General features: G+C 45.1%; 1 protein-coding gene across 4 annotated transcripts; it reads left to right on the top strand.

Annotated features, from left to right (window-relative positions):
• Nucleotides 1-1218: 1218 nt before the first annotated feature.
• On the top strand, nucleotides 1219-25859 carry myh11a (myosin, heavy chain 11a, smooth muscle). 4 transcript variants are annotated; one of them, XM_078080325.1, is made up of 43 exons: nucleotides 1219-1410; nucleotides 4304-4668; nucleotides 4967-5123; nucleotides 9102-9129; nucleotides 11834-11933; nucleotides 12063-12089; nucleotides 13863-13955; nucleotides 14065-14128; nucleotides 14518-14616; nucleotides 14716-14859; nucleotides 14944-15039; nucleotides 15177-15295; nucleotides 15383-15535; nucleotides 15642-15815; nucleotides 15956-16129; nucleotides 16282-16396; nucleotides 16549-16742; nucleotides 17433-17554; nucleotides 17653-17722; nucleotides 17828-17988; nucleotides 18152-18260; nucleotides 18407-18538; nucleotides 18659-18865; nucleotides 18977-19114; nucleotides 19185-19308; nucleotides 19412-19583; nucleotides 19735-19947; nucleotides 20091-20235; nucleotides 20324-20530; nucleotides 20642-20746; nucleotides 20888-21040; nucleotides 21138-21386; nucleotides 21513-21725; nucleotides 21866-22078; nucleotides 22299-22460; nucleotides 22791-22919; nucleotides 23000-23088; nucleotides 23168-23291; nucleotides 23374-23582; nucleotides 23748-23856; nucleotides 23948-24120; nucleotides 24498-24529; nucleotides 24909-25859. In XM_078080325.1, the coding sequence occupies exons 2-42, from the start codon at nucleotides 4327-4329 to the stop codon at nucleotides 24520-24522; spliced, it is 5832 nt and encodes a 1943-aa protein (XP_077936451.1). In that variant the 5' UTR covers nucleotides 1219-1410; nucleotides 4304-4326; the 3' UTR covers nucleotides 24523-24529; nucleotides 24909-25859. The 4 variants fall into 4 exon arrangements, with proteins under 4 accessions (XP_077936451.1, XP_077936452.1, XP_040041690.2 ...); XM_078080326.1 differs by lacking the exon at nucleotides 12063-12089; XM_040185756.2 differs by lacking the exon at nucleotides 24498-24529.
• The last annotated feature ends 2 nt before the right edge of the window (nucleotides 25860-25861 follow it).

The following is a 25861-nucleotide window of genomic DNA, read 5'->3' as shown; positions in this document are numbered from 1 at the left end:
GTTGGCCAGAGGGAGTCGGCGGTCCTCCATGTTGCTTCTTTCGTCTGCCACTTTCTCATACACACACACACACACACACACACACACACACACACACACAGGCACACACTACAAACACATGCACACACCACCAGCACGGTACCGTGCGTCTGGCATAAAACAGGCCGGCCCGAGGCTAACCAGCAGCTTGATCTATTGGATCAAATAGATCGCTGTCCTTATATAGGAAGTTCCATTTGAAAGGAGCTGGAAACGGGAGGGAGGTGGAGCTGATTGTGACGGTGGAATGCGATGTGCGTGGGATGTACACACATTCATCTGGTAAATGATGAGTTATTTTACGGAGGGGGACCTCTCTGGAGCGGTTACAGTAAAGGGGATTCCTGTGCTGGGGACAGCTTGCCTTATGAGGAGTGGGAACAGATTACATAATCTATATGCAGGGAGCTTGCAGCCTCTCTGTTAGTTGTTGTGTTTCCATCACGTAATTGTGATGCCTTTGAGAAAATTGTTTACATTTTTTTAATCCCTTATTTCACCTCAGATGTCGTTCACTTTATGTTCCTGAATGCAATAAATGACTAATATTTAAGTTTTGATGAGGTTTGACTGAGCATGGAAAAGTGAAGTATTTCATCTACTGGACTTTTTCTCCAGAAGACCCTTTGACACAAATGTTCCTACAATCTGCATGTCGGCTTTCTGTCACATTTTCATGGCTCACGACTCTTGAAAATAACTGAGCCATCGATAAAGTAACTAGTAACCTGCCCTTCTCCCACTATGAAACTAGAGCTACAGAAGTATTACTGTACATAAGTACAACAAGTACCCATAAGCACAAATAATCATTGCGTTTTATAAATAGGGGATTATTATTGGTCGTAAGCAGCATTTCAAGTTGATTTAATTATACTAATTTGTAATTTATGACAGACTATATTCTAATATTAATCTGGAAATAATCTAGCAAACCAGTCAGGTAGAAGTACAAGATGGGAAATAAACACCTTACATACAAACACACAGACAAACATTGCAAGTGCCAGTCCAGCCGCGAGGAGAAACCATTTACAACGACTTTTGTGATTTGGATCAACGTGTTTTCCGCAGGACTCTCTGCCCCATTCAGCGGCTTCACGTCCTTCCTGCGGCCGTGCGCACTGCGCATGTCCGCTGCCTCCTCCTCCTCCTCCTGCCCCGGCGGGTGGATGCTCTGCGACGCTGGACGCGGTCCAGCTCGTGCGGCTCCACCCTCGCCCGACCGTGCGCAGTTTAAATGGTAAGACTCGGAGCTCGACGGGGGTCATTTGGACTGTTCGTTTTTGGAGTACCTCGTCCACCGCCCGCTGCTCCAGACGCTGACTTTCCAAACCCAAAGTTCCCTCTGAACGCCAATCTCGTTCTTATGTAAGTATTTGTAGGTGGTCGTTTTGCGGGTGATGCTGCAGCGCACTTGTCAAACCGCACTGTGAAAACGTGTTAACTGAAACTGCCTTTGAGGAAGAAAAGTTTACATGCTTTATTTATTTTTCTCTGTGTTTTATAAGTCGATTTCAATTTGAAGCAAACTTAGTTTAATAGGAATTTGCTTACTTTTTTGTTCAGTTCTTGCATTAGGCTAAACAACTCAGGTGCTCGGGTACCTGCTTAATACATGATGCATTTACTTTGCTAGCACATTTAGTTCATCCAGCACTACATTTGTGTGTTAAATAATGAACTGGCTGTTAAGAGTTCCATGCAACACGCAGTTGACAGTGAGGAAGTTATGGGGATGTTATGTCTGAATATCGCAGTAAAGAAATTGGCTCATTTCAAACCGTGGAGTTTCCTGTTTTCCAAACATGGTCAGAAGACTGAAAAAACAGTTGAGGCTGAAGATGCAAACTTTTGCAGTGAAAACTGACAGTTTGTCACACGTCACCAACGAAACGTTATCAGTTTGGACATAATGTATTTAGCCTTTTCTTAAAACCCTGGTTACCGTTTGTTGTTAGTTCTCGCTATAGTGGCGTTCACTCATGGCAGTAATGTCCAGATTTGCCTCTCTTTTTCTGTCTACATATATAATGTTCATCAGCTCAAAAAAAAAAACCCTCTCCCTGGCTGCCGTAGTTATATTTGAACGGACAGTTGTGTAGTTCTTGGACCTTTTCTCTAAACTTTTCCCTTTTCTCTAGACCAACCAACCTTTATCTGTTTTATTATTTGGGATTGAATTGTTTTCATGCTGTAATCCTAATCGTCTTGAATGTATCATTGAGAAGACGGTCACAGGGACGATGTCTGTGGGACCAGAGAGGAAGCGGGTAAAAGCCTTCACAGGCCCTGCAGGTCAAACTTGTTCCCACACAAATAGAAACAGTCACGATGTCTCTTTGGTGACATTTACACTTGTTTATTATTATTTTAAATAGAGATTATGAAATAAAATCATTGTTATTGGACAACGTCATAGATTTGGATCATGTTCTCCTTCTCCGTGTTTGAGAATGGTCGCCAACATCTAACGGCAGCGAGGGATCTAAACAGAAATGTGATGCTTCTTTGAGTCGAGGGTTTGGCTGAAACAAGCAGTGGCCTTTGTGCCAAACGGTGTCAGTTAAAAGTGACACTTTCAATAAATTATGACTGTGAACACAGACGTTGTAATGCAGCTTTGATAGTTTGGTATCGTGGCAAATGATGCATGTGATGCCAAACAGCTTTTACATTTCAGTCAGTCTGTAACAACGTGTTATAAACTCCAGTGCAAAGCAGTGTTGACACGACAGAGGGACAGAGGGACAGAGGGACAGAGGGACAGAGGGGGAGGGAGAGGGAGAGAGAGAGAGAGAGGAGGCTGTACAAATGCAATAAGGTGAGGACAGTTTAAGGGGTTTAGGAGGAAAGCTTTAATTGGCTGAATGTACTTAAGCACAGGGTGGAGTGTCAGGAAAAGTCTGTTTACTTTTATCTGCAGAAAAAGCTAATCATCAAAGCATCGGCTGGTCGTTTCCTCACAACCTCAGAATCTCAGCTCACTGGACTGATTCCCCAGCGCTTTCAACAAATAGGAAGTGTCCAGTTAATATTTCTGCAATAGATTTTACTAATTTTCTGGGTGGTGTGGTTTGGCTGGTCCCTTTATAGGCTTTCTATGGAGGCTCAGTGACTTTTTTACACAGTTGTCAGTCAATTAAAGTGTCTGCCAGTCACTTAGGAAAGGAACGCCTGTGAACATGAGTGACTCATCGTAATCCAGAAACCATCATCTCAATGCGCTATTAGTCTCACTGAACCAATTTTGTTTGGTTGCACATTCAGACGTATGCTGCAGAGAATGCTGATATTAAACATTTGCTACCGTGGTGTCCTTTGTACTTTGTTTAATGTGCAATTGCCACACCTTCGCATTCTGCAGGTCTTTCTCCTTGACACCGTTTGGTGATTCAGTCAATGTTTGTTGCAGTTTAAAATGAGTGTCGCCAAGGACCCAAATGCCGCCAAATGATTGTTAAAGCCCCGTCCTCCCTCCTGCGCTCTGCCTCGCTGTTATCATTTTCAAGTAAACGACCAGGCCAGCAAGAGACATACTATTCCCTAAATGGGCTTTGTTTGGGAGTTCACTCGCCTTGCTGTTTAGATCTGCAGAAAAAGAGTCCTGCTCCAGAGAAGAGGCCCTTATATGGTCATCCCAGCACGAGACTGGAGCCTCCTCGCAGACAGACAGACAGAGAGAGAGACAGAGAGAGAGACATGGAAAACATGGATGGATGTCAATTAAGCACTGACTTCATGATTGAGTATATGAGTAAAGGCCAGTTTGCATTAATGGTTTGGGGATATTTTAGAAAAGCCTGTTGCTCCTTTGGAGATTGTTTTGTTAGTGACTTGATTAAAATCAATTGGCCGGTCTTAATCTTTCTATCTTTCTATCTCCCTAGTGGCATATGTGCATGTGCAGGGTTGTGAGGGGGTGGAGGTCTGGGAGAAGGACTGAACTCTGGGAACTTCCTGATGAAACCAGTACCGAGAGACTCGTCACTTGCTGCAGTTTCTAGTTAGCCGCAGGGGCTTTATGAATCTATCATCTGTATCATGAAGTGTATTTGCTGCAATAACTAAATGTCCAGCAAAATGTTGCCTCATTTGGATTCCGCCTCATCTATTTCTAATTCCCTCCTTCCGGCTTTGCTTTGTTCCCTCTTGCCTCTGTTTCTTCCTGTGTTGGTTTCCTCCTCAACTACTTTCCACCTCCCTTCCTTCCTCACTCTTTTTCAACATCCAATTCATTTCCACATTTTTCTTTCCCAAACAGCTGGACCCCCGCCATAACCCAAAATGTCTAAGAAGGCCCCGACCGAGGACGAGAAGTTCCTCTTTGTTGACAAAGACTTCTTGAACAGCCCCATGGCTCAGGCCGACTGGTCGGCCAAGAAGCTGGTGTGGATCCCATCGGAGAGGCACGGCTTCGAGGCGGCCAGCGTCAAGGAAGAGCACGGCGACGAGGTGCTGGTGGAGCTGGCTGACAACTGCAAGAAGGTGACGGTCAACAAGGACGACATCCAGAAGATGAACCCGCCCAAATTCAGCAAGGTGGAGGACATGGCTGAGCTCACCTGCCTGAACGAAGCCTCCGTGTTGCACAACATCCGCGAGAGGTACTACTCTGGGCTAATTTATGTAAGTATACGGTGAAAACCTGTAGATGCTCACACAAGCATTCACTCGCACCACAACGACGTGCAGCTGCATACAGATGTTTGTTTCAATATATTTATTAGCATTTTCTTACTATTGATTTCCCTAATCATATTTTCAACCTTAGACAAACGTTTACGCAAATACTGATGATTTTTAAGCTCTCTGGCAAAGCCACTATTTAGGGATTTCAACCGTATTTCAATCTTCGTCATTGCCTCCCTGTTATTGAAATACAGAAACAACATGCTCATCTACCTGCCGGCCTTTTCTTTCTCAGACGTACTCCGGCCTGTTCTGTGTGGTGGTGAACCCCTACAAAATGCTGCCCATCTACTCAGAGAAGATCATTGATATGTACAAAGGGAAGAAACGACATGAAGTCCCCCCTCATATCTACTCGATCGCCGACAATGCCTACAGGAACATGATGCAAGGTAGGATGTTGCCACCGCCTCTGTCACTTTGTGATATCTACCGCCATCATTTCCCTAAAAATAATGGATTTTTTAGATGTCCCTGTTGTTTTTGTAAAGAAAGGTTTTCAACACATGGCATGAAAACACCGACAATACAAACATATCTTTCAGTTTTGTGTTTCCAGCTTTGTTGTCTTCATGTTGTGCTGGTTGGCTGTCCACGGCGTGGGTGCATAAAGAGAGCTGATATGTTGAGTGCGTTGCCCCGTTGGTTCCTATGAAAGCTGCTCAACTGTGCATGAAGCTAAACAAGTCACACTTTTGAGTTTAAAATGAACCAAATCTTCCGGCTTTCTTCTGCATTTTGGCGTCCAGAGACCAAGAGCGCTGCCGTTACCTTTAAGTTCTCCTCCCAGCCGAGTCCAGCCTCCTCATTCACAAAAACGCACCAGTGAAAATATCTTTTAGGACATAAAGATTCAAATAAAGGGCTACTTCAGTATTCATATTAGGAAGTTGATTCACCTAAAAAAATCTATGGGAAAAATATCTTTTTTTGGGCCCCAGGGCATCATGTGACAGACCCCGGAAACTGTAATGTGCTCCTCTTCCTGGGGGCTTGGTCCTCAGTCATCCCCTTAGTATCAGCCTCTAATAACTCTCACAAATAAAAACAAACAAACGTTTTTTTTGCAGGCTGCTGGCGTCATAAGTTTTCTGGGGATTTCTGTCAGATGGAAGTGTTTGCCTGTTATCTTTAAAAAGCGTGCCGCGGGTGAGCTCGAAAAGGTCTCGCTTCTGTCGGAGTGATGACAGCTGGAAGCATTTAGCTCTGCCATGATGACAAAGCGGTTATTAAAAACCACAAAAGGGCCAGCGCTTTCGGGCTGATAGTTTCATCTGCAGAGGGGTGATAATTACCATTCACGCTTGAAAATAAACCGTGTTACTTGCCCTACAAGTACAAGTCAGAGTTGTGAGAGTGTGAAAAAACTGTTTTTTATGGCCTATTAGAGAGTCTGTGTGTTGCAGATGTGGCGATAGTGTTCTTTTCAAAGCCGTGTTTACAGTAAATGGCTCTTGCATAAGCCTCCAGTGGTACAGAGCAGCTAGTTTCCCACAGACGCTGTTGCTCGTGCTCCCAGGGGGTCGTGCCCACTGGAACTTAGTGTGGATGTGAGGACGTTCTCTCAGAGGGGGTGACATCTGGACTGCACGTCTGGAGGGCTGTAAAACCTTTCCTGTTTTATTCAAATACTCTCACTATATATTTTTCTCTCAATGAGAATACAGTAGAGATGCTTTTTCTTCATGCAAGAAACAGGCCGTTTAAAGTTCTCATTAAATGGGTTTGAGATTGTACTCCTTTGTTTTGGTTTGGTGAATTCCCCAATGAAACAGGATGTTTTGACAGGACTTACAGTAAAGTTCGGAAGTGATTGTTTAGAGAGCTCTTAAGAAGGCGGGATTATCCCAAATCCTCCACATCCACACCATTCAATCTCTCTGGCTGCCAACGGAGAGACTAGAGACAGTTTAGGCATTCAAGTCACTTTGTCACTGAGATGATTTGACACAAGACAAGCATAGACATGTTTTTTCAATATTCTTTGTGATTTGCAGTTTTCCTTTATGTGAACATACATTATGAAAAATACATTAGTATGCATTCCTCACCGTCATGCTGTCCAGAGCACTGGTGTTTAGGATTTTAGCTTCACACAAGCAAAGTGAGAGCATCCAGGCGTTGTATGGAAAATAAACTTGAACTTCAAGTTCAAGCTTCAAGTTCCATCTCTTAGTTGGTCTCCGTTTCGGTTTTATTATTTTAAGGGAATTGAAACCTTTAACTGGTGCTTCAATTACAGTGTGGCAGCTCCTAAGAATGACTCAAAGGAAGTAAGAAACAACACAGCTGGATGAATGTCTGGCAATAGACATACTACGACTATCAGATTCACTCTTCAATTTCATGAATATCTGCAGCGTTGTTATAACTAGTATCCCAAATGTGTTATGGGTCTTTGAACATGTGAAATATTGATTGATCCCACTTTGAGAATGCAACTTAAACTAATATGTACATTTTTGTATGTATCTGTTGTGTGTAAACACGGAGTCGCATGTAAACAAGAAGGGTGTGCATTGATCTGTGTTTGGATTAAACTCCGTCAGCTCATCCCTGTTGAAGATCCCACACAGCTGCAACTCGGAGACCATTTTCACCCTGAACACCACATTCACATGAAAAAGTGCTGCATTTATTTCAGATTAAACAAATCAGATGTAAGCTCGGGCTCATGAGAAATAACAACAGATGTTTCTGATGGTGAACCACCCGTTTTAGAATTCAAAACGTGCCTTTAGAACTGCTTTGCCCATTAAAAAGTACTAAAGGAAACGAAGCAGCAAAAGCAGCATCGCCAGTCAATACATTTGATAGAAAAGATTGGGGAAGACCATAAACCGGAGGAAATGGACCCAACAACAAAGAAAATCATCACATGAAAGTGCCTCTTTAAACATGACTTTTAACACGTGACAAAGTGTTTCACGGTGCAAATGTGCTTTGACAGTGTCCACATCTGCAGGGTTGAAGAAGGAATCAGCTGCTAGATTGGTTTGCTGGTTTCGTATTATGATCTTTTAGGTTTTGGGGTGTGGCTACCTTGTGATTGACAGGTTGCTGCCAGCGTTGCCTTGTCTGGGAGAGTTTGTCTGTAACCCTTTCACAGTGTGTTTTACTTCATCAAACGCACGTTACCATTCAAGTCGGCTAAAAATGTGTTGATCAAGGTTCCTACTCCACCCTCTGCTTTCCAAAGAACAAGGCTGACAAACTTGAGGCTTCCAAGACGGTCAGCGGCAAATCAACGGGTCACGTCAGGGTGACTACGTCCTCTTCTTATACACAGTCTGTGGTCTTGAAGCATTATGAAGGACATATACGTTCAAGTGTGGTCGCCTATAAAAAATGTTTTTAAATCCTCAACTACGACTAAATATACACATGCGTGAAGCCTTTTTTGAGCCTTTGTTAGCAGGGAGTTGTGTTGCTCAATTACTTTGTGGGATTTCCCATGAAGGAGTGACCAATGGCAAGGGATGTCTACAGTGAGCAGCTCACATGTTACAGTGGAAGTGATGCATAACGACTGCAAATCCAGATAACTGGACGCCTAAGCTCCGAGACATGAGGCATTCTGAGACATTCCAAGATCCCATTCTTCCAAAATAGCGCCTCAGTCTTTGATGTCCAGGAGAAACTATTTGAAAATTCCCGCAGGGAGTTTGCTGTCCCCTTACATGTTTCTTCTGCGCTCCCATTGTATTTGTGTTTTCCAGACAGGTGCAGAGACATCAAAACTCCGACATTCTGACATCAAAAGTCAGATTTTTCCTTTATACTTCCTCTGAACAGTGTTACAAACTCATGCTAGTTTACAGTTTAAGGCCGACTGCTCACTGTAACACAACTTAATGACGTCGCTGCAGATTAGTGATGCTCTTCGCTGTATGAGGATGAGGAATTGTTGGCAGTAAAGCTTCCAGATGTCACTTACGAATAGGTTTTAATGTTGAAAACTGAGAGCAAAGTTATCTTTTCCCCTGGGCGTTGTCCCTGTACTCCCCCAGATCCACTTTGCATTGACGAACAACGTTACAAAAAAGCCTTACATGGACTCACTGTATTCTCCCAGGAGTATTTTTGGAGCTGATGTAATGACTCATTGCTATGCGCATTTAGAGTCGATTGTCATGGTATTTGTGGGAGTTGCATGTTTCTTTAGGCACAGGGGATCCTTCTGCAAATCACCGAGCCTCATCTAAGCCTTGAATGGAATCCCAGGTTGTGTCTTAAGTTTAACACATGATTCATCTTTTTTTCTGAAGAAAGGATTGTGAGTTTTAGGCCTTTATACAAGTGATCTGAACACTCATTCACTGCATGTCATAAAACCTGTTTAACGCTACAAACGTTCTTTGTGTCTACAGATCGTGAGGACCAGTCCATTCTCTGCACGTAAGTCAAAATCTGTCACCTCCAAATCGACCCTTGTTGTCTCTCCTTGACCTTTTTCCTGGAGGTCACATCGGTGGAAGAAAAGAGGCGTGAATATCTGTGTTTTTGTGTGCAAGAACAGTTATTTAATGCTTGTGTAAACACAAAGTCAAATAAGTTAGATATCTCTCTGGTCCAGACCGCCAGCAAGAAATCATGCTTAATATAACTGTGAAATATTCTCTGGCTTGATTGGTAATGCTGTAGTTTGTTGGATTTTGTGGCAGACACTTGTTTTGTATTCACATGGAGCCAAACTGGATGAGCGTTAATGCGTCCCAGAGGGCTGTGGCCTCGCTCCCTTCGGTCAGGAAGTATGCCCTTTCTGCCGATGGGAGAACCAGATTAGCTCGGCAAATGTTTGGTCTCTGTTTAGTTTGGTTTATTTATTTATTTTCAAACCAATTATTGAAGAACTCGGACATCCATCGGACATCCAGGGATAAAGGGTCTCAATTTGGCAGCAGTAAGAGCTTCGCCCTGGGCTGTAATTTAATTTATTAATTTACATTTTTTAGTAATATTGTTTTGTATAAATTGTATGTTTTCCCAGGTCATGTTTTGTTAATACATATTGGTTTATTCCCGATTCCCAACTATTTCCACTCAGTTTGCACTCACACGTACTACATACATACGCGTGTTTATCCCTTTCCACTTGTTTCTACTGGTAACATTTACTCCATGCTTATTTCATCAGATCGATAACTGTTGAGGGGGAGAGCTTTTGTGCTCCAAGTAGAACAAATAAGAGATATTGAAATAAATTGAAGGATTACTATCAAGGAGCTGAGCGGGTCAACACCCAGATCACATTATCTCCCGCATTAGTTTTAAGTGAGAAAGTAGCATCCAGTTGTTCCCAGAAAGGGGATGAAAGGACGGCTCTCTCTTCTCCAAATGTACAGATGCTTGGATGCTTCACATTTTTGGACCTCATCAGACCATTTCCTCAACTTCCAGGCTCTCTCTGCAAGTATTTATCCCTCCGTCGTGTGGAGGGAGGTTTTTGTTTACAGTTGGGGTGAAGATGAAGCTTTTTGATACAAAGCACTATTTAAAAATGAGTTTGATGGGATAAACTGGTCCCATCATACCACAGAGCTCCGTGGAACATTGGTCACGTTCACACAGTCACTTACACGTCGGAGTTTGAGCTACAGCTGGTCTCATTCTCAGCAGGCGTCTGGAGCCATATATGGGAGAAAGGTTTGCAGTGCGATACGTGGAATGTCATGTATGACATGCTCCTCCTGCACGCGTGTTTACACGTGTGGTTCATTGCACCGTGTGTTCTTCTTTGGTATTGTTTTTACAGCAATCCTTCATCCTTTCATGACCTTTTAAAGCATGGCATTTGTAAGTGTTTGTTAACAGGTTGTTATGGGAGAGTTGTGAAACTTTAATTGTAGGGATTTTATCGTTCATTTGTTTTCATTTGTGCAAAGAAACACATTTTGTAGACCTTTTCAGCAGTTGAAGGGACACTTCTCCTGCATGTGTGTTCTGGTAATTCTAGCAGTGATTCTAGTCCTCAAATTCCTCCACACAGTAGCGATATTTTGTCATGGGAAAGAGGTTGGGAGCCCGCAGCTGAATCCATTGCAGAGACGTTGACATTTCATCTCAGCGGGGTCACCAATTTCCTCGGTCCAATGCGTGTGTGTGTGTGTGTGTGAGGAAATAGACTTAGTGGTCGTGAAGTTGCAGGATGTCGCAGAAAAGTACAGATGTTCAGCCTTTTTTTTCAAACGCCACTGAGGACTTGGGGGCATCACATGCAATAATGGAGGGGTTCCTTAAATTGAGGTGCGCTGCAGGGATTCTCTGCTACTCTAGTGCAGGAGAAGAGAGTTTGATCGGCCATCTGGAGGAAAAACTCAGAATGGATTGTGTCCTAACAGCTCCCTGCAGCAGGAGCCTGGATGTCGTATGTCCTTACGAACTCCACCAGGACGGAGTAATTAGATTCCTCTCACGGCTGCCAAGTCCCAACACATGGAGCATCCCATTCCTTTTATGGATGGATGTTTCTGTGAGTTGGACTGCTGGCTGAAGGCTCTGTGATCATTCACCTTTGTCCTTCTAAATATCCCGGATCGTTTTCGGGAAAGAATGTCCTCTTGCTTCTGTTTGAAACTGTTTGCGTTGTAAAATGTCTCCTAAAAAGTTAAGTACAGATTTAACTTTGAGGTTTCTGACATAGTATATGTCCTAATGATTTAGCAACTGTTATACGGTTTTATTACAGCTATAAACACACAAAACAAGTATACATGTATTCACTTTCATAAATAGAGATTACCCACTGCAAGAGCAACCTGTTAGCTTAGCAAAGAGGCTCACTTAAGACTAAAGGCACATGCCAAAAACATGCCTCCTAGTTTCTGAGTAATTGTTGTTGTACAACGATTCCCGTAAAGCCCTAAAATAAATCACTAAATAGATATGGATTATGGACATGATAGTTGGTTAAACGGATCTGGTCACCAGCGTGTAGTAGGCCGACTGAAGAATAACGTTATGCTTGGAGTTAGACATTGGACAGACATTTCCATTCAATTAAACTGGGTTATTGAACTGTGAACAGAGTACCTGTCAGTGCTGCTTATCTTCTTGCTCTCTCTGTATCTTTTAATCCCCCCGCTCATTCTTTCCTCTCTAGTGGAGAGTCTGGTGCTGGCAAGACGGAGAACACCAAGAAGGTCATCCAGTATCTGGCTGTTGTGGCCTCCTCGCATAAAGGCAAGAAGGACAGCAGTGCTGTAAGTATCCCTGTGAAGGGATCACATCGCATTCAAAGTTTGGGGCGTGTTAGCCAGTTCCCTCACTCTTCAACATGTGCAGGAAACTGCCCGCTTTAATCTTTTTATATCGCCATTTCCTCCAAATAGCAACAATCAGGAACACAGTTTGCCTACGTGAGTAAAAGGGAATGCCCGGAGTGTGTTTTTGTGTGTAGTGTTTGTGTGTGTCCCTTCCTTAGGCTAGAAAAGTGCATGAGGAAAGTGTCACTGAGTTCCCCAAATGAGCTGTTTCTGTGATGACTTGTCCACACCAAAGGGTCGCGATCCCAAACCTCGCTGCTCGTGAGTTCGGAGGTGTTTTACTCTAACGTTCGTTGTGTCTGTAACTTACCCAACAACAGTCGATTTAGAGTGCATGACCGTCATCAAAGTACTGACTCCCAGTCACTTTTCCAAAGCTCCTGGATGTCCGGCGACGGCCTCGTGGTGTCTTTGCCTACTTCTGGTCAATCATGTTGAGTTTGGTGTCATCGATCCTCTTATCAACACCCTTTCGCTGCCGGCGGAGAGCCTCCCCGACAGCGACAGGGTCTCTCACAGATCAACGAGCACAGTGTGAGCATGTCCTGTCCTGATCTGTTAAGCACCCCTCCCCCCCCTTTATCCCCCATCCTCCATCCCCTCCGTCCTACTCGTCTTCTCATCTGACATTTGACCCCCGTGGAGCGCCGCTGGTTGTTTTTGAACCGCACTTTGAGTCAGGATGAGTAAAATGGCGTCACGGGTGGTTTGTGGTGTTGCTCTGCCGGCGGTGAAGGTCTGAAGGATTCATTTGTGTGTCAAAACGATTGGCTTGGACTCGCTATCGGCTCCGGCCACCGAGGAAACAACGTACTGACTTAAGTCTACAGCGCAACAGGAAAGAGGATCACTGTTTTCATTCAGCCCAGCGCTCATTAGTTTGAGCTTAACGGTTTTATTAACAGTATTTGGGGAACAATACTTCCCATCTGCTTTCTTTTGCTTTCTTGCCATTTTGCTGCACTTTGTTTCTCTTCTCCTTTCTTTCTCCCAGTGGCTTTATTGAACAAGACTCTCCTCTCTGCTCTGCCAACTGTGAACTGCACCTCTTCAGCTGGTCTGTATCTTTCAAGTTCTTCCTTAAACATGAAAAAAGATTGACCTTTAATGACTAATGATCTTTTTAGAGATCTCACCGCGGCCGTTTTTTGTTACAATAATAACGCAGCCCCCTCTCCTCTCTGTGGCTTTAGCTGGTTTACAGCTGAGGGGAGTGTTGTTAAGGTACAGATCTCCAGCACCTGACCGTGATGCGAGGCTGAAACAGACGCCTTTGATCAGCGGGATTAGCTGGATTCAGAGTGAAGGAGTGTCTGCCTCATTTACTGACCGTCACCCAGCTGCACTTAGCAGTCTGCAGGCACGCTGGAGGAAAATCAAAGCTCCAGAAGGCCGTTTGTGAATCTGAATCATTTGGATTTTCCAACACATTGAATGCAAATACGTTGGCAGGATTCATCAAAGGTTTAATTTTTTTTTTTTTAAGTGATACAGATGCCGCCTCTCCGGACATGACCTCGCTTGTTCATCTTGCTCTCTCTGTTTCCACACCAGCAAAAGCAGCTTCTCCTCTTTTTTAAGACTTTGTCTTTCAAAGCAGACGGTGTTACGTAAAGTACTGAAGAAAGTCAAAGGAGATCGGGAAGGAGTTATTCCGTCACATTGAAGCAACGAACAACTGGTTTAACTTTGTAATGTTGATTGATTAACTCCTTCACACTGTCGCTGACACATCCGTGGTAATGCTCCGATAAACCGGCCCGCATCCACTTCATCATCACTGACCGCCACCTGAGGTGCAGCTCTCGGCCTCCAGCCACTCATCGCCGTGTCAGTGATGTTTCTGTATCCCACCGTTGTCACCAGGGGGAGCTGGAGAAGCAGCTCCTGCAGGCCAATCCCATCATGGAGGCCTTTGGAAATGCCAAGACCATCAAGAATGACAACTCGTCCCGATTTGTGAGTGCGCTGCTTTCAGAAAGAGAAGTAGTGCTGTTTCTTGTGTGCCTCTCTAGGGCCTGTCGTGTTTATCACAGCATTTCAATTGCCACATATTGTTGTCTCACAGGGTAAATTCATCCGCATCAACTTTGATGTGACCGGCTACATCGTTGGCGCCAACATTGAGACTTGTATCCTGTCTGTCGGGGGCTTCGCACTCTGGAAAACAGCTTCTGTTTGGGCACTTTTTGTTAGGGGAATCTTTGAAAAGGATATCTCACATTCACTATCAGTTCAGTTTTAATCCAAGAGGAGATTTATTTAGTCTCTAAGCATTTTCTTTTGCTTAAGGTAATTTTGTATACATGATATGTACATTTTAAAATGAACCACTTTTTTCAAAGCACTGCCAATTTAATGCTAGATTATTATTCTTAATTAATCTGTCCAGCTTTAGAGAGAGAGGTGGATTAGACGTAAAATAGCGCTGGACTCTTCTCCCAATGTGGAACACAGCTGGATTTCCTTTTTAAACCTTCCCCAGTGTGCGTATTTATTCTCTAAAAACTAAAACTCTCAGACTTGCTGGAGAAGTCTCGCTGTATCAGACAAGCAAAGACAGAAAGAGCTTTTCACATCTTCTACTACATGATTGCCGGAGCCCAGGGCAAACTGCGCGGTGAGTGGAAGCTCAATCAGCCATACCGCGTCCTGCTGGACGGCCACGTTTAGCTGCAACGTGTTCACATCGCCACTGTCGTTCGTGGATGTCTTTCAGAGGAGCTTCTTCTGGAGCCTTTCGGCAATTACCGCTTCCTGAGCGCGGGTCACGTTCAGATCACCGGCCAGCAGGACGATGAGATGTACGAAGAGACCATGGAGGCAATGAAGATCATGGGCTTCACCGACGAGGAGAGAATCGGTATCAGCGATCTTGACTCCACTTGGCGAGTGTACGATGGGCCAAACCGGAGGTGCCGCTAACTCTCACGTGGCTGTGTTTCAGATATCCTGAAGGTGTGCTCGACCGTCATGCAGCTGGGAAACATTGAGTTCAAGAAAGAGAGGAACCAGGAGCAGGCCACCATGCCGGACAACACCGGTCAGACACGACAACCGCTCTCCTTTCTTGTTACCAACAAAATATGGACTCCAAATTGTATCTACACAAATGTACAAAAAAAAAGAAGAAGAAGCATTTGTGTGCTAAGTGTGCCCACATATTTCTATTCTCTCTAGCGGCCCAGAAGGTGTGTCACTTGCAGGGCATCAATGTGACGGACTTCACTCGGGCCATCCTCACCCCTCGGATCAAAGTGGGCAGGGAGGTGGTGCAGAAGGCACAGACCAAAGAGCAGGTACCACAGGGAGCACACGGTGTGAAACACGAAGACCAACGAGGCTTCATTCAATGAACATTTACTGCTTACACGTATGTTTGCTAGGCTGACTTTGCTACTGAGGCCCTGGCTAAAGCTGTGTTTGAGCGACTCTTCCGCTGGATCTTGTGCCGAGTCAACAAGGCCCTGGACAAAACCAAACGCCAGGGAGCCTCCTTCCTGGGAATCCTCGACATCGCTGGCTTTGAGATCTTTGAGGTTTGGACAGGAGGGACATACATTCTGATATACAATACTGGTAATAGATATAGGCACAAACATTTTCAGGTGTCGTGTGTTTGATTTTGGATTTTGGTTGTTGCAGGACAACTCTTTTGAGCAGCTGTGCATCAACTACACCAATGAGAAGCTGCAGCAGCTCTTCAACCACACCATGTTCGTCTTGGAGCAAGAGGAGTACCAGAGGGAGGGCATCGAGTGGAGCTTCATTGACTTCGGCCTCGACCTGCAGCCCTGCATTGAGCTCATTGAGAGGCCGGTGAGCGGCCTTGAGACAATAGAAGCACAGCCTCATTTAAATCCACTTCCGCTTGTGTTCTCCTGCCTGCCGCACATATTTGGTTATGTAAGATGTGTCTTAATTTACATTTCACTTGCTAATCACTACATTCTCTGCAGAACAACCCTCCAGGCATCCTGGCTCTGCTGGACGAGGAGTGCTGGTTTCCCAAAGCCACAGATGTCTCCTTCGTGGAGAAACTCATGAACACCCAAGGGAACCACGTGAAATTTGCCAAACCTAAACAGCTCAAAGACAAAACAGAGTTTTCTCTTTTCCATTATGCAGGGAGGGTGAGTATTACGGGGTGTGTGTATGATATCAAGTCTATGTGGTGTCCTGATACGCTGTCGTTGAGTTGCAATTTGGATAAAATGATTGGAAACAATATTGCTGTTACATGTAAGATCATTTGTGTAAGTGTGTAAGTGTCGTTTGCTTGTAGGTGGACTACAATGCCACATCCTGGTTGACGAAGAACATGGACCCTCTAAATGACAACGTCACATCGCTGCTCAACAACTCGTCCAGCCAGTTTGTGCAGGACCTCTGGAAAGATGGTGAGGTGTTTGGGTGTTGACTTGCAATAGAAAGCAAGTAACCATGTAGTGAAAGAAATCCCCAGGAAAGATATTTAGATGGGCACCAAAAACATTCAATCCACCACATTTTTTCAACTTTTTTTCACATAAGCATAATGTGTCTATTTCAGCGGACAGAGTCGTGGGTCTTGACACACTTGCCAAGATGACGGACAGCTCCATGCCGAGCGGCTCAAAGACCAAGAAGGGAATGTTCCGCACGGTGGGGCAGCTCTACAAAGAGTCTCTGGCCAAACTCATGACCACGCTGCACAACACCCAGCCCAACTTCGTCAGATGCATCATCCCCAACCACGAGAAGAGGGTAAAGAACACTGCAGAAATGGGTCAGATGGGACGTATTGTAGATGTGATGAGATAGAAATATGGGAATAATTTATTTATATTATTTGCCCAAGTGGTCCAAATGGTTGCAAATGAGTAGAATAAAAGTAAATATGTTACAGACAGAGGAAAAATAACGTCTTTTTTGCTTTTCTTTTTTCTTTTAATTACAATTGCTTTGTCTTGCAGTGTCATAAACACTAAAGAAATGTGTGGTGAGGCATGTAATCTGTTTTACACAGTGAGAAAAGGGTCAGTTTATCAGATGATGAAATAACTTGTTTTCCCAATCATATTGTTTAACAGGAGGCGGCTGTCACTTTCCTGTGTGTTTACTGATATGTGCCTCGTGAGACCGGTGCACTTTATGACTGCCCGTAGGATCATTAGTTCACAAAATGTCCCTCTTGAGGGATCAATAAAGAATCTATCTATCTATATGGATGTTTTCTAAAAATAAAAAGAATAAGCAGCATTTTCTTTCGTTCTTTACCTTTACCTTCTGGTACAATCAAACACACGTGTGCGTTTCCTAAAGCCGTGACATGATTTCGATAACATTTAAAGAAATACCCACTTGGTTTTAAGCAGTAACCATGCAGTACTTTGTGATATGTGTCATTCCTTCTTAAAACCCAGCGTATTAAGACTTAAATTCTTTTACTCCCAGGCCGGGAAGCTGGATGCTTTCCTGGTCCTGGAGCAGCTGAGGTGCAATGGTGTGTTGGAGGGGATCAGAATCTGCCGACAAGGTTTTCCCAACAGAATCGTCTTCCAGGAGTTTCGCCAGCGGTGAGCGGGATCCGAGGAGACACACTAGCTGATAAAGTGCCACTAAAGATTATAATATTTGTAAACCTTACCGAGCATATCTCTTCCCTGTCTCATAGTTATGAGATCCTGGCTGCTAGTGCCATCCCCAAAGGCTTCATGGATGGCAAACAAGCCTGCTGCCTCATGGTAAACGCTAAAGTTCACAAAATGTCCATTAAAATGTACGTTCATTCTGAGGTTTTTGTACACCGTGACAGCCTTCTTTTTCTCACTGATCTCCTGTCTGTGTAGATCAAGCATCTGGACTTGGACCCCAACCTGTACAGGATCGGACTCAGCAAGATCTTCTTCCGCACGGGGGTGCTGGCCCAGCTGGAGGAGGAGAGAGATCTGAAGATCACCGTGGTCATCATCGCTTTCCAAGCCCAGACTAGAGGGTTCCTGGCCAGAAAGTATGAATACTTAAAGCCTCCTCTCCGCTCATTTCTTATGATATCTAGTCTTTTGTCACAGTACAGGTGGTTTCTATAACTTTTTGACAAATATGTACCACTATAAATTATAAAGACTTTGCTTTAGGTAATACATGGTTGAGGTTTCCCTGTATTTTTGAAGGGCATTTGCCAAGAGGCAGCAGCAACTCACAGCCATGAAGGTGATCCAGAGGAACTGTGCTGCCTACCTCAAACTCAGGAACTGGCAGTGGTGGAGGCTCTTCACAAAGGTCAGCTTATCATTCTGCAGATAAGGCAGCACAACCACAGTACAATGCTTTTATAATATTTTAAATGTATTACTCGAATGAGTTATTCATGTCCTTTAGTTAACCTATTTTTAAAATGTGACGATACCCATCCTCCTAAACAACAGGTCAAGCCTCTGCTGCAAGTGACCCGCCAGGAGGAGGAGATGGGTCTAAAAGACGAAGAGCTGCAGAGAGCCAAAGAAATTGCTTTAAAGACTGAATCTGAGTTGAAGGAGATCACCTTGAAGCACACATCGGTAAAGTCTCAAAATCTTTTTAGTCTTTCATTTAATACACGGGTAAAAACAGTGGGAGTCCTTTTGAAGCCTTACCAGTTACCAACGAAGCTCAGCTTGTATCCGATCTTTCTGCTCCAGGTTTTGGAGGAGAGGAACGCACTGCAGGAGCAGCTACAGGCAGAGACGGAGCTGTATGCTGAGGCTGAGGAGATGAGGATTCGCCTGGCGTCTAAGAAGCAGGAGTTAGAGGAGATCCTCCATGAGATGGAGGCAAGACTGGATGAAGAGGAAGAACGTGCTCAAGCGCTGTTGGTGGATAAGAAGAAGATGCAGCAGCAGATGCAGGTCTACACATTTGTTTCTTCGTTCTCAACGTTTTTATACAGATTCTGTATCAAAAACGATGATGGGAGGAAATAGCATCAGAAGGTGAATGCTCCAATAATGTTCCTGTAGGAATTGGAAGAACATCTGGAGGAAGAGGAAGATGCCCGTCAAAAGCTGCAGCTGGAGAAGGTCACCTCTGAGGGAAAGGTCAAAAAGCTGGAGGACGACATCTTGGTGATGGAGGACCACAACAACAAGCTGCTGAAGGTAAGTCCGGACAGAGACACTTATATTGGTCAGTCACTTGTCAGAAGACAAAATACCTATTCTTCTGTAGGAGAGGAAGCTGATGGAAGAGAGGATTGCTGACTTCAGTTCCAACCTGGCAGAGGAAGAGGAGAAGTCAAAGAACCTCACCAAGCTCAAAAACAAGCACGAGTCCATGATCTCTGAACTAGAGGGTAATCATCTGTTGTGTCGTGTATTAACACCCTCAATTCCATTATGTCCCAACTGGAGCGATGTTTATTCGTGCTTATTTTGATCTCTCTGCTGTGCTTCTAGTCCGTTTGAAAAAGGAAGAGAAGGGTCGACAGGAACTGGACAAGGCTAAGCGGAAGCTGGAAGCAGAGTCGAATGACATGCAAGAGCAGATTGCCGACCTGCAGGCCCAGATTGCTGACCTCAAAGCCCAGCTCGCAAAGAAGGAGGAGGAGTTACAGAACGCTTTGGCCAGGTAATGTTCGGAGAAGTGACAAAAGTGGAAGCCATTTACAGCTTAACACAATTTATCGAAGGTAGAGAAGCATGTGAACGTTGAACGTCTTGGATTCAATTCATGCAATTTAATCCATGCTGACAAATATCCTCCTCGATCGACATATCAGGTTAGAAGATGAGACAGCTCAGAAGAACAATGCTCTGAAGAAGATCAGGGAGCTGGAGGGACACATCTCCGACCTGCAGGAGGACCTCGACTCTGAGCGGGCGGCTAGGAACAAAGCAGAGAAGATCAAACGGGACCTCGGAGAGGAGCTGGAGGCCCTCAAGTCTGAGCTAGAGGACACTTTGGACACCACCGCCACACAGCAGGAACTCAGGTCGGTCATACAATACTTGTACATATACAAATGTAGTGATGTAAAATGATCACATGGTATGCTATGGTATGGTATGGTATGGTGGAGGTTTTATAGAAAAGTAATATTACATTGATACACATCGGCATGAACCATCTATCCAGGGCCAAACGTGAGCAGGAGGTGAACCTGCTGAAGAAAGCCATCGACGAGGAAAACCGCTCCCACGAGTCCCAGACACAGGAGATGAGGCAGAAACACACGCAGGTTGTGGAGGAGCTCACAGACCAGCTGGAGCAGTCCAAACGAGTATGCCCACGTCATTTCATGCAAATGCATTCACCTTCATCTACACAAAACATTGGATATTGATCTTGTATCTTGCTCTTTTGCGCAGGTGAAGTCGAACCTGGAGAAGGCCAAACAAGCTCTGGAGAAGGAGACATCAGATCTAACCATTGAGGTGCGCTCTCTCTCCCAAGCCAAACAAGACGGGGACAACAAGAGGAAGAAGTTGGAGGGTCAAGTGACAGAACTACAGTCACGCTTCACCGACAGCGAGAAGCAGAAGGCCGAGCTGGGAGAGCGCTGCGCCAAGATCACTGTAAATGACTTTCAGCAGCTACATCAGTCCTGCACACACGAAAGCATTCATTTTTAAATGCTACCAGACCGTGGTGACGAAAGTCCCAGAAACCTCTTTGTCTTGGTGCAGGTTGAGCTGGAGAGTGTGACAAACTTTCTGAATGAAGCAGAAGGCAAGAACATCAAACTGAGCAAAGATGTTTCCAGCCTTACCTCCCAGCTCCAAGACTCACAGGTAACTGGAATTTAAGCAGGTTCATTTCAGTCATTCAGTCAACGTGTTACCTTCACAGTGAAAATGCAATACACCGCACAATACTTCCTAACAAAATGTCAGAATCAAAGCATCAACCTTTGACCTGGTGTGCTGCCACAGGAGCTGCTGGCCGAGGAGACACGTCAGAAATTGCAGTTCTCTACAAAACTGCGGCAGGCGGAAGACGACAAGAATAACCTCCAGGAGCAGCTTGAAGAGGAGATGGAGGCCAAGAGGAACGTGGAGAGACACGTGTCCACCCTCAACATCCAGGTCAGAGTTCAAACGGACTCTAATTCACGTTGAATTTCAGTGAAGATTTACCGTCGTCTTCAACAACGTGAGCCATAAAGTCTTCTTCTGTCTTCAGCTGTCAGATTCGAAGAAGAAGCTTGATGAAATGACAGGAAACATCGAGCTGCTGGAAGAAGGTAAGAAACGTCTGCAGAGAGATTTGGAGGCAGCAAACACCCAGTTTGAGGAGAAGGCCTCTGCATATGATAAGATGGAAAAGACCAAGAACCGTCTGCAGCAGGAGCTTGAGGACACGCTGATGGACCTGGACAACCAGAGACAGAATGTGTCCAACCTGGAAAAGAAGCAGAAGAAGTTTGACCAGGTCAGCTGTTTTAAATTACTATTATTACCCAAAGAAAATCCAATCCAATCCGCAACACTACTAATTACTTTACTAGCATTACTCCCTAAAAACCTTCTCCATGGTTTCTCCTCTCCTCGTCTCCAGATGCTGGCTGAGGAGAAGAGTATCTCCAGTAAATACGCAGATGAGAGAGACAGAGCTGAAGCTGAGGCCAGAGAAAAGGAGACCAAGGCTCTGTCCCTGGCGAGAGCTCTGGATGAGGCCCAGGGCTCAAGAGAAGAGCTGGACAGAGCCAACAAGGCCCTGAGGATGGAGATGGAGGACCTGATCAGCTCCAAGGATGATGTGGGAAAAAATGTTAGTGCTGAAACACCCTTTCATCACAAACTTCACTGACTAACAATGACATTTGGAGACTGAAAGTAGTGGTTTAACTGGTTACTTTATGCTACTGATACCAGAAATATTGAAGTTACTTTATTCTTATATGATGGCAGGTTCATGAGCTGGAGAAGTCCAAGCGTGGTCTGGAGGCCCAGGTGGAGGAGATGAGGACCCAGCTGGAGGAGCTAGAGGACGAGCTGCAGGCGGCTGAGGACGCCAAGCTGCGCCTGGAGGTCAACATGCAGGCCCTTAAAGCCCAGTTTGACAGGGACCTCCAGGGCCGAGATGAGATGGGAGAGGAGAAGAAGAGACAGCTTGTCAAGCAGGTAACAGGGTCCTTGAGTGAGTTCTACGGGGTCCCAGCAGAAAAAATGGAATCATTTACTTTCATTATAATTCCATCCACAAATAACACAATGACTTCACTCAGTAATAAAACAAAAGTCATATGAGATCCGATCAGGTACCGTGGGTCTAATTAATGGGTCCTTGACGTGTAAACGTTTGGACACCACTGATCTAAGCGGTACGGAATCCCTACTGCAGGTCCGTGAGCTGGAGACGGAGCTGGAGGACGAACGTAAGCAGAGGACCCTGGCGACCGCAGCCAAGAAGAAGCTGGAAACAGACATGAAGGACCTGGAGGGACAAATCGAGACGACCAGTAAGGGACGGGATGAGGCCATCAAACAGCTCCGCAAGCTCCAGGTGAGACTGAAGGGAAGGACGAAATTCAACAGCAGCATTTCATTTTAAATTTCATTTGAACTGATTTTAGATGAAGTTATCTTTTTGAGTCCATGTTGGAAGTGTGTACTTAGCGCGTCTCTAGTACCAGCTTCTAATTAAACAAATCATTTGGTACCTGCGGCACTTAAACTAAAGCGCTTATGAGTTAGAAATGAATAAATGTAAGTATTATGTGTTGAGTGTTGCATCCACAATCAAAGCTCTGATTACTGCTTTACTGTAAATGTACCTGCTGAATAAATCCAATTCTGATGCACCCCTTATTTCTGTTCCTCTTCATCACATCAGGCACAGATGAAGGACTACCAGAGAGAGTTGGAAGATGCCCACGCTGCCAGAGAGGAGGTGTTAATCACCGCAAAGGAGAGTGAGAAGAAGGCCAAGGGTCTGGAGGCTGAGCTCATGCAGCTACAGGAGGTAACGGCAGATCACAAACAAGCAAATTGTTTTGAATTAGAGGCTCTTAATTACAGATTCATCTCCAACAATGTCTCCAGGACCTGGCTGCAGCTGAGAGGGCCCGGAAGCAGGCAGAGGCCGAACGCGACGAGCTGTCTGATGAGCTGTCCAGTAACTCCTCTGGAAAGTGGGTGAAGATCTGAGTCCTTTGGCTGTGAAATGAACGCCGAGGACACAGTATCGGTTATACTGGTTTCTGTGTACAGGTCCGCCTTGGCAGATGAGAAACGCCGTCTGGAAGCTAAGATCTCCCAGCTGGAAGAGGAGCTGGAAGAGGAGCAGAGCAACATGGAGATCCTCAACGACAGGCTGAGAAAGAGCACGCTGCAGGTGACCAGACCGCACCAGCTACTCGAGTCCCAAAGGGCTCCAGATGTGCGCGGGCCTCACCCTCTTTCCTGCGTGCATACAGACGGATCAGCTGAACACGGAGCTGCAGGCGGAGCGTAGCACCTCCCAGAAGAACGAGAGCGCCCGGCAGCAGATGGAGCGCCAGAACAAGGAGCTGAAGGCAAAACTCCAGGAGATGGAGAACCAGGTCAAGTCCAAGTTCAAGTCCTCTATCACTTCCTTGGAGGCGAAGGTGGCACAGCTGGAGGAGCAGCTGGAGCAGGAGAGCAGGTCAGGAACAGAGAACGTCTGATCAAATTGTTTTTCAAATGATTTTACTACCTCTAAGATCTAAAATGAATGAATGTGGCATCAATGTTCTCGTGTCATTAAAAACTTCAAACCAACAGTGGAGAGGTCAAAGGTTAAATAGCGTTCACCTCTGCACTCTCTCAGGGAGAAGCAGGCATCGGCTAAGACCGTGCGCCAGAAGGACAAGAAGCTCAAGGAACTGATTCTGCAGGTGGAAGATGAAAGGAAACAGGCGGAGCAGTACAAAGACCAGGTACGGCGCTCATGTGTTCGGTTTCCATTCTTCTGACTACAGATTGTATCCCAGATGAAAGTCAGTGCATTTCCTCTGTCCGCCCCGCCAGGCGGAAAAGTCAAATACCCGCATGAAGCAGCTGAAGCGGCAGCTGGAGGAGTCAGAGGAGGAGTCTCAGCGCGCTACAGCCGCCCGCAGGAAGCTGCAGCGGGAGCTGGACGAAGCCACTGAGGCCAGTGACGCCATGAGCCGCGAGGTCAACACGCTCAAGAGCAAACTCAGGTGAAAGAAAAAAAGACAAAAGTGCCCAAGAGTCCATCTTTCCTTCATGTGGCTGGGAGGAGCGTTGTTTTGTGTCTCTAGTCTTGTTTTTATCCCTGTGACACTACGAGAGGACACAGATACCCCGGTAGGAGAATTAACAGGGTTGTAAATAGTCCCAATCAGCGGGATTCATGTGTATTTGTGTATCGTTTCACACAAATCATTTAATTCAAGTAGCAATATCTGTTCTCAGGTCACCTGCATTTCAGTGCTAAAGAGCACGTTGCCACTACCGGCTTGTAAACACACATTTAACGCAGTAGAATGTGAGTAGCATTTAGTTTGGTGGCCTTCACTGAGCATAAGCACAACAATGGTGTCCATCTCTATTCCAGAGGCAACCCTGAACCCAAGGAGTAACCAGCAGGTACCTCTGCGCCTAAGTTACCATAACTTCTCATCCCCCCCATGCACTTTTAATGCTGTCATTTCTTTCATTGAGCCTAACTGAGACAAATATGGCTCATCAGCTACCATGACTTCCTTGGAAAAACTAAACTGTTTGTTAGCCAACGGGTGGCCATATTCTTCTCAGTGCTTGGTTTAATTGCCATAAACCAAACTCATTTTTCTGAGCCAGGAGTCAAATGAGTTACAAAGATAACCAGCGTGCGTCATGCGTAACCAAAGCACAACTGTCCATTCTGTATTTCATCAACACAAGCGTGGTTTTCTTCACCAGCTCATAAAGTGTCGCGTAGCCGCTCCTCTCACTGTTGGGATACGTGTCTCTTTGGCGATTTTAGGCGTGGAAATGAGCCCTCCTTCGGCAGCACGGCCCGGCGTATGGGGGGCGGCCGACGGGTGCTGGAAGACGCCTCCGAGGAGGAGGCCGACTCCCAAAGCGACTTCAACGGAACCAAGTCTGGGGAGTGAGGGACGCCGAATAAATCCGAAGGACCTACCAGGACACCTTCTGCCACCTGGACAGAGAATAACTTCAAAGCCTGTTATTCGATCTTGTTCTTCCATATAACTAAAATATATATTTTCTTAGACTAATGTACTGATCTGTCGTCTTGTTTCAGAGCACCTTTGCTTGGTACACAATAACCAGAAGGGGAGTTGTTTGGGTGGCTATGCTGATGTGTGATTTGCTGTTCCTTTGTTTTTTTGAAGTTACACTGTTTTGTAATGCTCCCTCCCTATGCAAGTTTTGTATACAGGTGCCTCTAATTACCACGCAGACCCGCCAGCAAAGCCTCGAGTGTCTCTAATATGTCAGCACAACTTAACGCAGACATCATGTAAATCAATGGACGTGGATCCGTGTCGTCCTGTCGCCTGTGACTGCTGTTTAGAGCACCACTGATTGGATGCAGACTGAAAAATCTTTCTACACATCCAGTCAGTGCTGCCGTTTGTATCCCAGTAAACAAATATTTAGCTGTTAAACATTTTTGAAGTCACGGTTTTATATAACTTGCACTTTTCTTATGCCCCGATGTTTAAATTACTTTTCAACTAACCCGGTCAGCATTTTGTTTCGGTTAGACAAGCTTTCTGGTAGCCTCAAATATATAAATCACCAACCGCATTTTATCGCAATTTACTGTAAATGGTGAAAAAGCCTCTTAGTACCCTGAAAACAACTCTCATTTGATCATCTTATCTGTAAGCAGCTGCTGTTTACGTGACACCAATTCTATCTATTTACTGTTGAACCACCTGCACAAGAAATAAAGATCTTTAAACAAAA

This window comes from Gasterosteus aculeatus, chromosome 9 (genome assembly GCF_964276395.1).
Source record: "Gasterosteus aculeatus chromosome 9, fGasAcu3.hap1.1, whole genome shotgun sequence".
NCBI lineage: Eukaryota > Metazoa > Chordata > Actinopteri > Perciformes > Gasterosteidae > Gasterosteus > Gasterosteus aculeatus.
The sequence above is the reverse complement of the archived record's forward strand: the minus strand, read 5'-3'. Positions and strand labels throughout refer to the sequence as shown.

Excerpts from the sequence above, each read along its gene's own strand:
- myh11a (XM_040185756.2), top strand. The coding sequence starts at position 4,327 with ATGTCTAAGAAGGCCCCGACCGAGGACGAGAAGTTCCTCTTTGTTGAC. Across the intron at positions 13,956-14,064 it reads ATGACAACTCGTCCCGATTT|GGTAAATTCATCCGCATCAA; the intron begins GTGAGTGCGCTG and ends GTTGTCTCACAG. Across the intron at positions 23,089-23,167 it reads TCCAGTAACTCCTCTGGAAA|GTCCGCCTTGGCAGATGAGA; the intron begins GTGGGTGAAGAT and ends TTCTGTGTACAG.